Source organism: Oncorhynchus tshawytscha, linkage group LG17 (assembly GCF_018296145.1).
Source record: "Oncorhynchus tshawytscha isolate Ot180627B linkage group LG17, Otsh_v2.0, whole genome shotgun sequence".
Taxonomy (NCBI): Eukaryota; Metazoa; Chordata; class Actinopteri; order Salmoniformes; family Salmonidae; genus Oncorhynchus; species Oncorhynchus tshawytscha.
This window is the reverse complement of record NC_056445.1, coordinates 630,001-641,972: the sequence shown is the minus strand read 5'-3', so window position 1 is coordinate 641,972 and position 11,972 is coordinate 630,001. Positions and strand designations below refer to the sequence as shown.

At 41.5% G+C, this 11,972-nt stretch overlaps 1 protein-coding gene across 4 annotated transcripts in view; it reads right to left on the bottom strand.

The window, feature by feature from the left end:
- Positions 1-562: 562 nt before the first annotated feature.
- Positions 563-11,972, bottom strand: part of LOC112241939 (fibroblast growth factor 12) — a 141,441-nt gene continuing 130,031 nt past the window's right edge. For all 4 annotated transcript variants that reach the window (XM_042300004.1, XM_042300002.1, XM_042300003.1 and 1 more), the window contains 2 exons: positions 3,813-4,011; positions 563-3,083 (listed from right to left, as the gene is read on the bottom strand). In XM_042300004.1, coding sequence (XP_042155938.1) covers positions 2,938-3,083; positions 3,813-4,011 — 345 coding nt within the window. In that variant the 3' untranslated portion in view covers positions 563-2,937. The remainder of the gene's footprint in view (positions 3,084-3,812; positions 4,012-11,972) is intronic.

Here is an 11,972-nt window from a genome sequence, read left to right as displayed (position 1 = left end):
CTTGTGCACAAAATATTTGAGAAATTAGCTTATGGAACATTTCTGGGATCTTTTATTTCAGCTGATAAAACATGGGATCAAAACTTTCCATGTTGCATTTATATTTTTGTTCAGTGTAAATAATTGCCTTTGATATAAACAATTCTTATGACCATTCCTTGATCTTAGTCAGCTAAGCGCATAATACTTGATTGCACATGGTATAACTATTATCGCTGGCATATTGCTCATCTTTATGGAGTCAGATATTTCATTTAATGGGCTAATTGCTTAATCCTATTACGAGTCGCATGTGAGGAGTATATAAAATACAAACATATTAAATATTGCTTCACTACAATAGTCCTGCAAATTAGCCAATTTACCTTGCTTGCCTAAAACTATTGTGTAGTTTCATGACAGGAAATGATTATTACATCAAATAGATTAACCGACATTCTACTTAAACATTTAGAAATTAAACTTGCATAGTTTATATGTTTCTAATTCAGATCAAAGGCATTCAAAAGCTACAGACTCCTGTTTAAACTACAGGAGCAATAAAATGCCACAGAGACTGTTGTTTGGTACCATTCTTTTTTATTGTTCAATTATATTTTTTCATCCTGCTGTTTATTTGCAATGTTTTTCTATTATATGATGCATATGAATGTGTTTCAATAAAGGAGCAAACAAAGACCATTTACCGTAAATATGGCATTAATCTCACCCTTCAGTTTTACCCTCCATGGTCAGGGTGAGATCGACAAAGGGCCTATCTCCTTTATGAGACATCCAAAAATACTGGTACATATTTTCTTTTTGCCCTCATACCATTGCCTGCATGCCATGGACCTGACCTAATTTCAATGAGCCCAACCCCAACCTTCCAACACAAGTAGTCCTAGTGCTGGTGTCATTTTTCCCCAATGGAAGACTTCTCAGAGGCAGTATGGAGTGATTGGATATTTTTTTCCCTTAGCAGAGTAGTAGTATATGCAAAATGAAATGAATGATATGAAATGCAAAATCACCAATTTACACAAAGAAAATTCAGGTGGGAACCCCGCCTTCAGGTTGGGCCTCCTTCAGCACAGCAGCCAATCAGAGACAACCTCATAGACCTCATGACTCCTTAATAGTCTAATTTGAATGTATCTAAAAACTCTCCTCCAGTGTTGGTGGACTGTGGTGAGTTCTGATGAGTTGAACTGTTATGAGTATGGAGATAAGACAATAGGATATAGGGCAGTGTGTGTAGATATTCCCAGCAGCGGATCCAGAGTCTACAATGAATCAGGGCAGTATATAACAGATTCCCAGTAGTGCAAATTATCACACAGGAATGCTGAGGTTCATACAATGACACATTGTATGATTTGGATGGTCGAGAATGCAGTCTGTGCTTTTAGTAGAGCACTCTAAAATATAAATAGCTGTAATAAGTGGAAGTCCCAATGAAATATGAAGGAATTCCTGGATGATGTCTGAAGGTATAACTGGGCGTGGAACTCCGGTTTTGATGGCAGCAGTAAGTATCATGAAAGCTGACATCAGGGTTTGACCTTTGACCTCTCTCGTTAGCCTTAGCTGTCCCCTCAATCAGGATCCTTCAAGAGTGACCATCACAACGCTCACATTCAAATATTTTTCTGGGTCTTTTGTTCAAATGCTCGTTACTGTAGCAAACTACTTAAAAAAAAAAAAAAAAAAGCATCACACCAATAATAAGACTTCCTTTTCAGAGTTTCATACTCCGTACACTGTTTCTTGGCGAAAAAAAAAAAAAGAATCCTTGACTACTGTACAGTATCGGAACTCTACATATGTCTGTCTCACAGAAACTTCTGTACCAGCGTGACTGCTCTGTGAGTGCAGGAGAACAGTGGCTGCACTAACAGCTCAAGTGGATAACAATAATACTAAACTGTACCACGTGACCAGCCTACCTTTGGACAGGTAGCTAAACCCCCTACCCCAGTGATACCCCTGGCCCATCCCCTTCCCATTCCCAATGAGCATCATATCAAATCAGAGAGCAGGATTTGTGATACAGTATGATATACTATTCCCCTATGAAAGCAGTGTCTGTAGAAGAGACCCTCAAACATCCCCGTGCCAAACCTCTGCCTTTACCCCGCCATGACTCCCCTCCTCCAACCCAAAAGGAAAATTATCGTAATGATAGGAGGGAGGGGGGAAAGAGTCTTAGGCCTAGAGTCAATCAGATCAAGCTTTAACCGGCGATAGCCGACACCCCCATAGCTGATGTTTTGGCAGTGTCGGAGGTGTAACTGTGTTGGAGCTGTCAAATCTGTGAGCAGCTGCTCTTGATCATTGTCATGAAGCCACACCCGAGTTCAGAATGAGAAAGTGTAGGATATAGAGAAAATATGACGCTCAAATTGAAAATCTTTAAACGAAATTATGAGGATTTCTATCAGCCTAATCTCACATTCCTGTGTTCGAACTTGTAAACAAGGCTGCATGGGATTTCTCTCAATGAATGGCAATGTCTGCTTTAGGTATAATGCCAGGAGCCGCATGTCGATTTGACAGCTCTAGCGCAGATCCATCTCCGACACCGCCAAGACGACCGCTATACGTATGCCGACAAAAGTCGATCAGATTGAATAGAGCCCTAAATCAATTACAATACAATTCTTATTCATGATTATATCAACACAATGAAAGTGCTGTCACATTCATTAAATCAAGATGTGTGAACTAGCATGGTTTAAAGCTTATTTTAGAGCTTGACTTTGAAACATTGACATTGTCATGATAAGGAGGATGAGCTTCCTGGTGCCACACTCGCATCAGGCTTTTGCATAAAATGTCAATTCAACGTCCTGATTTTAAAATATGTTTATTTTTTATATTTTGTTGTGTTCTCATTTATCATCGTTGTTGTTGTCGTTGAACAAGGTGTAAGAAATCAATGGGGCGATGTGCAGGCTATGAGCCACCGTCCTGCCCTGTGGAGTCCTGGCCCGCCACTTTTTCTCCTCCGTTTAAGAGAGCGGGAGCCTCAGTTCCTGAGTCTTTCCGTGAGCGGCCCTTCTCCTCGATGTCATGCAGCGATGGCTCTTTGTACATGCAAACTGCAGAAGGGGCGGGGGGAACGGGGCAAGTGAGAGCAAAAGAGAGAGATAGAGAGGGAGGTAGAGAGCGAAGAGGAGTGAGAGAGAGAAGGGATATTTATACAGTATAGTAAAGAGATATAGGTGAGAGCAGGAGGACAGAGAAAGGAGGGGAGAGAGACAATATGAGAGAGAAAGAGAGAGCGAGAGAGAGAGAAAGAGAGAGAGAAAGGAGAGATAGGTATACAGTATAGTAAAGATATATAGGTGAGAGCAGGATGGGAGAGAGAGCGAGAGAGAGAGAGAGAGAGAAGGGATATACAGTATAGTAAAGAGATATAGGTGAGGGAGAGGAGATAAAGGTCAGGGAGAAACAAAAAACAGAGGAGATTAATTGAGAGATTCAGCATTAGTTTATAGTAATTTTAGTTAAATTAGTTTAAAAACAACATTAGAACCTACATTTGCTCCCCAGTGGGGTTGGGGTCAATTTGAATTGAAGTCAGTCAACTCAAGAAATAAACTGAAATTCAAATTCGATCATTGAAAAAAAATGGTATACATTTTCTATGACTTCTCAATAAACTGAAAAGCTATTTATTTCAAAAGCTTAAACATTTTTGAATTTTCAATTCAGAACACTTCCTGAATTGTGTGACTGTTAAATAAACCTTGACTAATGGCAGGTGTTGCATTTTAATCCAGCCCTGAGTGTGGCTGGCTGGCAGTCAGACTGTGTTTCGATCTCACCTTCGATGGGTCTGGGCACAAAGTGTGAAGAGGGCTTGGTCTTCTTCACCCGGTTGCCCTTCATGACCACGCCATCCTTGTTGAGGCCCATGTACCAGGCCCTGCCAGATTCGTGCTGCCGGTACAGTGTTGATGAGTAGATGACGTAGTAGTTCTCAAACACAGACTCCTTGAATTTCGCCTCTACTGTGAACAAGTCCTGAGAAGCAAAGAGTGAAAGACTTGAGATCAGGTATTACAGTGCTCAAAGCGCTATCCCACCAATTTAAAATATGCTGAACATCAATGGAATTTTTGGTCGAAAATGCAAAAAGTTGTCAACGTACACAAATTTGAACTGCATTTCAACCACCAATCAATGATAAGATTTCAAGTAGAATTCACGTTTGTTGACAACTCAAATAGTTATCCACCAAAAATGGACATTAATAGGCCTCCCGGGTGGTGCACTGCATCGCAGTGGGTGGGTTTGAGCCCAGGCTCTGTTGCAGCCGGCCGCGACCGGGAGATCCATGGGGCGACGCACAATTGGCCTAGCGTCGTCCGGGTTAGGGAGAGCTTGTCCGGTAGGGATATCCTTGTCTTATCGCGCACTAGCGACTCCTGTGGCGGGCCGGGCGCAGTGCATGCTGACCAGGTCGCTAGGTGTACAGTGTTTCCTCCGACACATTTGTGCGGCTGGCTTCCGGGTTGGATGGGTGCTGTGTTAAGAAGCAGTGCGGCTTGGTTGGGTTGTGTTTCGGAGGACGCATGGCTCTTGACCTTTGTCTCTCCCGAGCCCGTACGGGAGTTGTAGTGATGAGACAAGACAGTAACTACTAACAATTGGATACCACGAAATTGGGGTAAAAAAAAGAAAAAAAAGAAAAAAGAAATTGACATTAATTTTAAGTTATGTCAGGCTTTTGCCTGAAGGGGTGTTACCGGTGTTGATGGAAGAAATGAGGAGGATTTCTACCTACATCCCTGTCCACTGGGTATTACAGGTTGGATATGTATAAAATCCAGTAAATTGGTGGAGTTTGAGCAGAATAATCCAAGTCGACCTCAAAAAGATCCTCCGTCTCACTACACCTACAGCGAGTAACATTTGGTCTAGAATTGGATGACTGTGCCATTGTGTACCCTCGAGCTGTGAACAGGTGGACATTATGGAGAATACGATTAATCACAGCACAAAACACATCAAGTACTGTGTACACACACACACACACCTGACACATACTGTAGACATGGATGAAAAGACAGCCATCGCCCTGTTTCCAGAAATTCAATTTGACAACATTATCTCTACCATCACCCCTCCATTATTTCAGCCAATGGTAATTTTTCCTTGAGCTCTGAGGGATGCTTTTGTGAGGAAGACAGCATGGAGGACAGTGGGAGAAGAAAGGGGGAGAGCAAAGGGAAATAGAGGGATAGAAAAGAAAAAGTAGAGAATATATAATAGGCTACACATTATGAAATAGACAGTGAACTTCAGTCAAAGGTCATGGCTTTTAATATCACCGTCTAACCTCCCAACCCAAATCACTCTATTCAGATATAAGATCACATCATTTGAATAAAAACGTACATTGTCTACAGTGGCGGTCGGTGCCGTTTAAGATGGAGGACAACATTTTTTTAATGAGAATGGCCTTATTTCTATTACAACATATTGGAGGTTTCTACAACCTAGCCTACAAATTAAAGTTTACAATGTACAGTGCATTCAGAAAGTATTCAGGCCCTTTTTCCACATTTTGTTACGTTACAGCCTTATTCTAAAATTGATTAAAAATTGTTTTGTTCTCATCAATCAACACACAATACCTCATAATGATTAAGCAAAAACAGGTTTTTCATGAGAGAGGCCTGTAATTTTCATCATAGGTACACTTCAACTTTAACAGACAAAATTAGAAAAAAAATCCAGAGAATCACATTGTAGGATTTTTAATGAATGTATTTGCAAATTATGGTGGAAAATAAGTATTTGGTCAATGACAAAAGTTTCTCAATGCTTTGTTATATACCCTTTGTTGGCAATGACAGAGGTCAAACGTTTTCTGTAAGTCTTCACAAGGTTTTCACACACTGTTGCTGGTATTTTGGCCCATTCCTCCATGCAGATCTCCTCTAGAGCAGTGATGTTTTGGGGCTGTTGCTGGGCAACACGGACTTTCAACTCCCTCCAAAGATTTTCTATGGGGTTGAGATCTGGAGACTGGCTAGGCCACTCCAGGACATTGAAATGCTTCTTACGAAGCCACTCCTTCGTTGCCCGGGTGGTGTGTTTGGGATCATTGTCATGCTGAAAGACCCAGCCACGTTTCATCTTCAATGCTCTTGCTGATGGAAGGAGGTTTTCACTCAAAATCTCACCATACATGGCCCCATTCATTTTTTCCTTTACACGGATCAGTCGTCCTGGTCCCTTTGCAGAAAAACAGCCCCAAAGCATGATGTTTCCACCCCCATGCTTCACAGTAGGTATGGTGTTCTTTGGATGCAACTCCGCATTCTTTGTCCTCCAAACACGACGAGTTGAGTTTTTACCAAAAAGTTATATTTTGGTTTCATCTGACCATATGACATTCTCCCAGTCTTCTTCTGGATCATCCAAATGCTCTCTAGCAAACTTCAGACGGGCCTGGACATGTACTGGATTAAGCAGGGGGACACGTCTGGCACTGCAGGATTCGAGTCCCTGGCGGCGTAGTGTGTTACTGATGGTAGGCTTTGTTACTTTGGGCCCAGCTCTCTGCAGGTCATTCACTAGTTCCCCCCGTGTGGTTCTGGGATTTTTGCTCACCGTTCTTGTTATCATTTTGACCCCACGGGGTGAGATCTTGCGTGGAGCCCCAGATCGAGGGAGATTATCAGTGGTCTTGTATTTCTTCCATTTCCTAATATTTGCTCCCAGTTGATTTCTTCAAACCAAGCTGCTTACCTATTGCAGATTCAGTCTTCCCAGCCTCGTGCAGGTCTACAATTTTGTTTCTGGTGTCCTTTGACAGCTCTTTGGTCTTGGCCATAGTGGAGTTTGGAGTGTGACTGAGGTTGTGGACAAGTGTCTTTTATACTGATAACAAGTTCAAACAGGTGCCATTAATACAGGTAATGAGTGGAGGACAGAGGAGCCTCTTAAAGAAGAGGTTACAGGTCTGTGAGAGCCAGAAATCTTGCTTGTTTGTAGGTGACCAAATACTTATTTTCCACCATAATTTGCAAATAAATTCATTTAAAAAAAATTCCCTTCATTTTGTCTGTCATAGTTGAAGTGTACATATGATGAAAATTACAGGCCTCTCATCTTTTTAAGTGGGAGAACTTGCACAATTGGTGGCTGACTAAATACTTTTTTGCCCCACTGTATATGACATTTACATAAGCACTCAGACCCTTTACTCAGTACTTTGTTGAAGCACCTTTGGCAGCGATTACAGCCTCGAGTCTTCTTGGGTATGACGCTACAAGCTTGGCACATCTGTATTTGGCGAGTTTCTCACAATCTTCTCTGCAGATCCTCTCAAGCTCTGTCAGGTTGGATGGGACATGTCGCTGCACGGCTATTTTCAGGTCTCTCCAGAGATGTTCGATCGGGTTCAAAGTCTGGGTTCAAAGTCAAGGACATCCAGAGACTTGTCCCGAAGCCACTCCTGCGTTGTCTTGGCTGTGTGCTTATGGACGTTGTCCTGTTGGAAGGTGAACAGTCGCCCCAGTCGGAGATCCTGAGTGCTCTGGAGCCGGTTGTCAGCAATGATCTCTCTGTACTTTGCTCCGTTCATCTTTCCCTTGATCCTGACTAGTCTTCCAATCCCTGCCGCTGAAAAATATCCCCACAGCATGATGCTGCCACCACCATGCTTCCCCGTAGGGATGGTGCCAGGTTTCCTCCAGACGTGACGCTTGGCATTCAGGCCAAAGAATTCCATCTTGGTTTCATCAGACCAGAGAATCTTGTTTCTCATGGTCTGAGAGTCCTTTAGGGACATTTTGGCAAACTCCAAGTGGGCTGTCATGTGCCTTTTACTGAGGAGTGGCTTCTGTCTGGCCACTCTACCATAAAGGCCTGATTGGTGGAGTAAGGTGGAAAATTACAAACTCTATTAAATACATACGCTATTAAATTATATTATTATATTATATTAAACCTTAAACCTGTACATTTCCACTGTCTGTTTCTGTCATGTAAGAAGAAGCTAGGGTTCTTCCAGTCTTGTCTTTGTGTAACTTAGTCACGCGGTCAAAGACAAAGGGCCGTCTGAGAGTGACCACAAATTTTTTGGTCCATCCTGTAATTTTTGTATCTTTCAAGGGCACAGCTGTGTGGAGATATAAAGAGAACAGTGGTTAGCATGAGCAGTAGCAGCTAGATCGTAAGAAAACTGGCGTTATCACTTGTTTGTACGCCATGTTCCCACCAGGCTCTCACACATCTGCTAAACTGACTCATAGACAAAGGTTATAAAAGATGAATACACCCCTGATCAACGCAAACACAGTTCATTTTCATAGCAGTCACATCCAAAAAGCATGAACATTTGCTCGTTGTATAATTCCTTCTAGAATCTATGCCTCTCCTCCTCTCACCTTTTCAGTGCACAATACAACAGCTGTCTGTGATCCGGCGAAAAAACCTTTCCAAGCCATACCTAACCACAACACACAGCCTACATCATTGTCATCATATTAGCTATCGTTATAGTCAACTAGAACTAAGGCGTTCATAAACACGCTACAATCATGCAGTACAGTGTGTAGCAAGCAGTTTAGCAGTTACCCCGGCGGGCCCCGATGCCAATAAATGAATAATAACAAAAGCTTACCTTGACTTGGAAGTTCCAGTGTTGGATAGCCATAGTCAGCTAGCTAACATAGCATCCCTCTCTGTTTGAGCCGGGTGTTTGAGTAGGCTAAACTTGCTAGATGCAATCTCTAGCTAGGTAAGTGAAAGCGAAAAAAAATACAAAAAATAGCTAGCCTTCTCTCTCTCTCTTGCTTCTCCTTCATTTTTGAAGAAATTAAGTTGTTCAAAACTGTTCAACTATTGTATTTTTCTCTCTTTGAGTCAACTACTCACCACATTTTATGCACTGCAGTGCTAGCTAGCTTTAGCTTATGCTAACAGTACTAGATTCCTACTATGATCCTTTGATTGGGTTGACAACATGTCAGTTCATACTGATAGGTTGGAGGAAGTCCACTGGAAGTTGTCATACTTACTATGTAAGTCTACGGAAGGGGATGAGAACCATGAGCCTCCTAGGTTTTGTAATGAAGTCAATTTACACAGAGGAGGACGGAAACTAGCTGTCCTCCGGCTACACCATGGTGCTACCCCAGTGAGTGCTGTTGAGGCTATTGTAGACCTTCATTGCAAACAGTGTGTTTTAATCAATTATTTGGTGACAAAACTATACTCAATATATTCACATCTAAAAGGATAACTTTTTTATTGTGTCAATCAATCCGGGAAATGTCAAGAACTTTGAAAATTTCTTCAAGTGCAGTCGTAAAAACCATCAAGCGGGATGATCAACCTGGCTCTCATGAGGACCACCACAGGAAACAAAGACCCAGAGTTACCTCTGCTGCAGAGGATAAGTTCATTAGAGTTAACTGCACCTCAGATTGCAGCCCAAATAAATGCTTCACAGAGTTCAAGTAACAGACATCTCAACATCAACTGTTCAAAGGAGACTGCGTGAATCAGCCTTCATGGTTGAATTGCTGCAAAGAAACCACTACTAAAGGGGCCCAAATGAGAATTTTGGTGCAAACAGCTGTGCCTTTGTGAGACGCAGAGCAGGTGAATGGATGATCTCTGCATGTGTTGTTCCCACCGTAAAGCATGGAGGAGCAGGTGTGATGGTGTGGGGGTGCTTTGCTGGTGACAATGTCAGTGATTTATTTAGAATTAAAGGCATACTTAACCAGCATGGCTACCACATACCACAGCATTCTGCAGCAATACGCAATCCCATCTGCTTTGCGCTTAGTGGGACTATCATTTGTTTTTCAACAAGACAATGACCCAAAACACACCTCCAGGCTGTCTACGGGAAATTTGACCAAAAAGGAACGTGATGGAGTGCTGAATGAGATGACCTGGCCTCCACAATCACCCAACCGCAACCCAATTGATATGGTTTGGGATTAGTTGGACTGCAGAGTGAAGGAAAAGCAGCCAACAAGTGCTCAGCATATGTGGAAACTCTTTCAAGACTGTTGGAAAAGTATTCCTCATGAAGCTGGTTGAGAGAATGCCAAGACTGTGCCAAGCTGTCATCAAGGCAAAAAGTGGCTACTTTGAAGAATCGAAAATATATTTTGATTTGTTTAACACTTTTTTGGTTACTACATGATTCTGTATGTGTTATTTCATAGTTTTGATGTCTTCACTATTATTCTACAATGTAGAAAATATTAAAAAATAAAGAAAAACCCTTGAATGAGTAGGTGTGTGCAATCTTTTGACTTGTACTGTATATCCAATCCAAACATTTCTCTATCTCCTACAATGAAAGCAGTTCTTCCGCTTTAAGGTTTAATAACCCATATTTCCGGTCTTAGGCTGCTTCCACTTGATGATAACATTTACTTAAAAACTGCGTAATGCATTATTATAATACATTTATAACACTTCTGCTAATCATGTATGCCCCCCTTATAATGCCAGAGTAAATAACAGTTATTTTGAGTTATACCTGCAGGTTGTGTTACTAAGCTCACTTTATACCGGAGAAGAACACTGACTAAGCAAGAAGGCTTAGTTCCAGGCAGCGCAGGGCAAGCTGATGACAGCTATTGAAGCAGGAAGATAAAAGGCCAATATGCTGTAATAACCCAGTCCACCTCAAAACGGGAGGCCACTCACTTTATTGTGCTGTGATACCCATATCCTATCAGGATTATCCATGACATATCTTCTTTCTACCCGTCATGGTCTCCATCAATCGATTTCTGAAATGGAGGGAATCGCAGCCGGAGCCTCCTTATTACACTCCCATCACCACCAATCATCACTAACTACAGCAACAAATGTCTTATCCTCCTGATAACACCACTGTCACACTTATGACATTACATAACGCAAACGTAGCTGTAGGAGACTGTAGCTACAAAGGTTATTTATTTCCTCGGCCACAGATCTTGATCAAGTAAAATGACAAAAAAGCGAACACACGTCAGTTTAACAAGCAAAACACAATTAACGCAATCACACCCCACGATTACACTTTTTCCTTTTGGTTCCTGGGTTGTTCAACTGAAAGAGTGCCTTTCGCATCCCTCTGATATTTTAAGTTTACATTGTGCACCAATATTACAAGCATTTGGCATGCATCTTCGTGCACCCTCTCTTGACTCCCAACTGTACCCAAGTTCTCACCATCATTGCAAAGCCTTAGTTCATTTTGTTGCTTTGACAAAAGCGTGAACTGAACTCTTGTTTTAAACTATTAATTTAAAAATATTTTTTACAAAAGAAACATTGAACATCCAATAGTCAAATCATAGTGTAAAAGCAGGTGGGCTGCTTCTACTCTTTTAGGACTTTTTCTGGTGTTTCGTGCTGGAAAACTGAGCAGGTCGAGCATAACACATCAACACTGTTTCCCATAGATAAACACAGGTGTGCATTGATTGTCATGAATCTTGCCCTGGAGGCAGCTCTGCAGAGTGGTCACTAGCTGGCACATTCATAAAGTCATAAAAGCTGATTTTAAATCTAACTCTCACTCTAATGCATAACCCTAAACTAAGACCAAAAAAGCACATTTTTGTTTTCATATATTTTTACAATGTAGACAATGTTGACATTGCAGCTAGCCCATCTAGCGGAAATCAAAGTTCTGCCTCCAGGGTAAGATTCATAACAATAAATGTCAACCTGCTCAATAGACAGGCTAGAAATGTTATAACAATTTCCTTGTTTGTTGTTCTTGCTTGCATTCAATTGCCACTCCTTGTTGCACACAACCACCTTCCAAAAAAGTTTAATTTACATTTTTTTTTATTGTTGAACACATAAGACTGTAAAAACACCAGCAAATCAGCTACAAGTGATTACAATTTTGGAAATCTGTTCCAAAGTATTCCCACGCATAATAAAGATGGAGTATGTGAGACCATATACAAATGTAAACAAGGTTTGAAATGATTGTTTTAGTC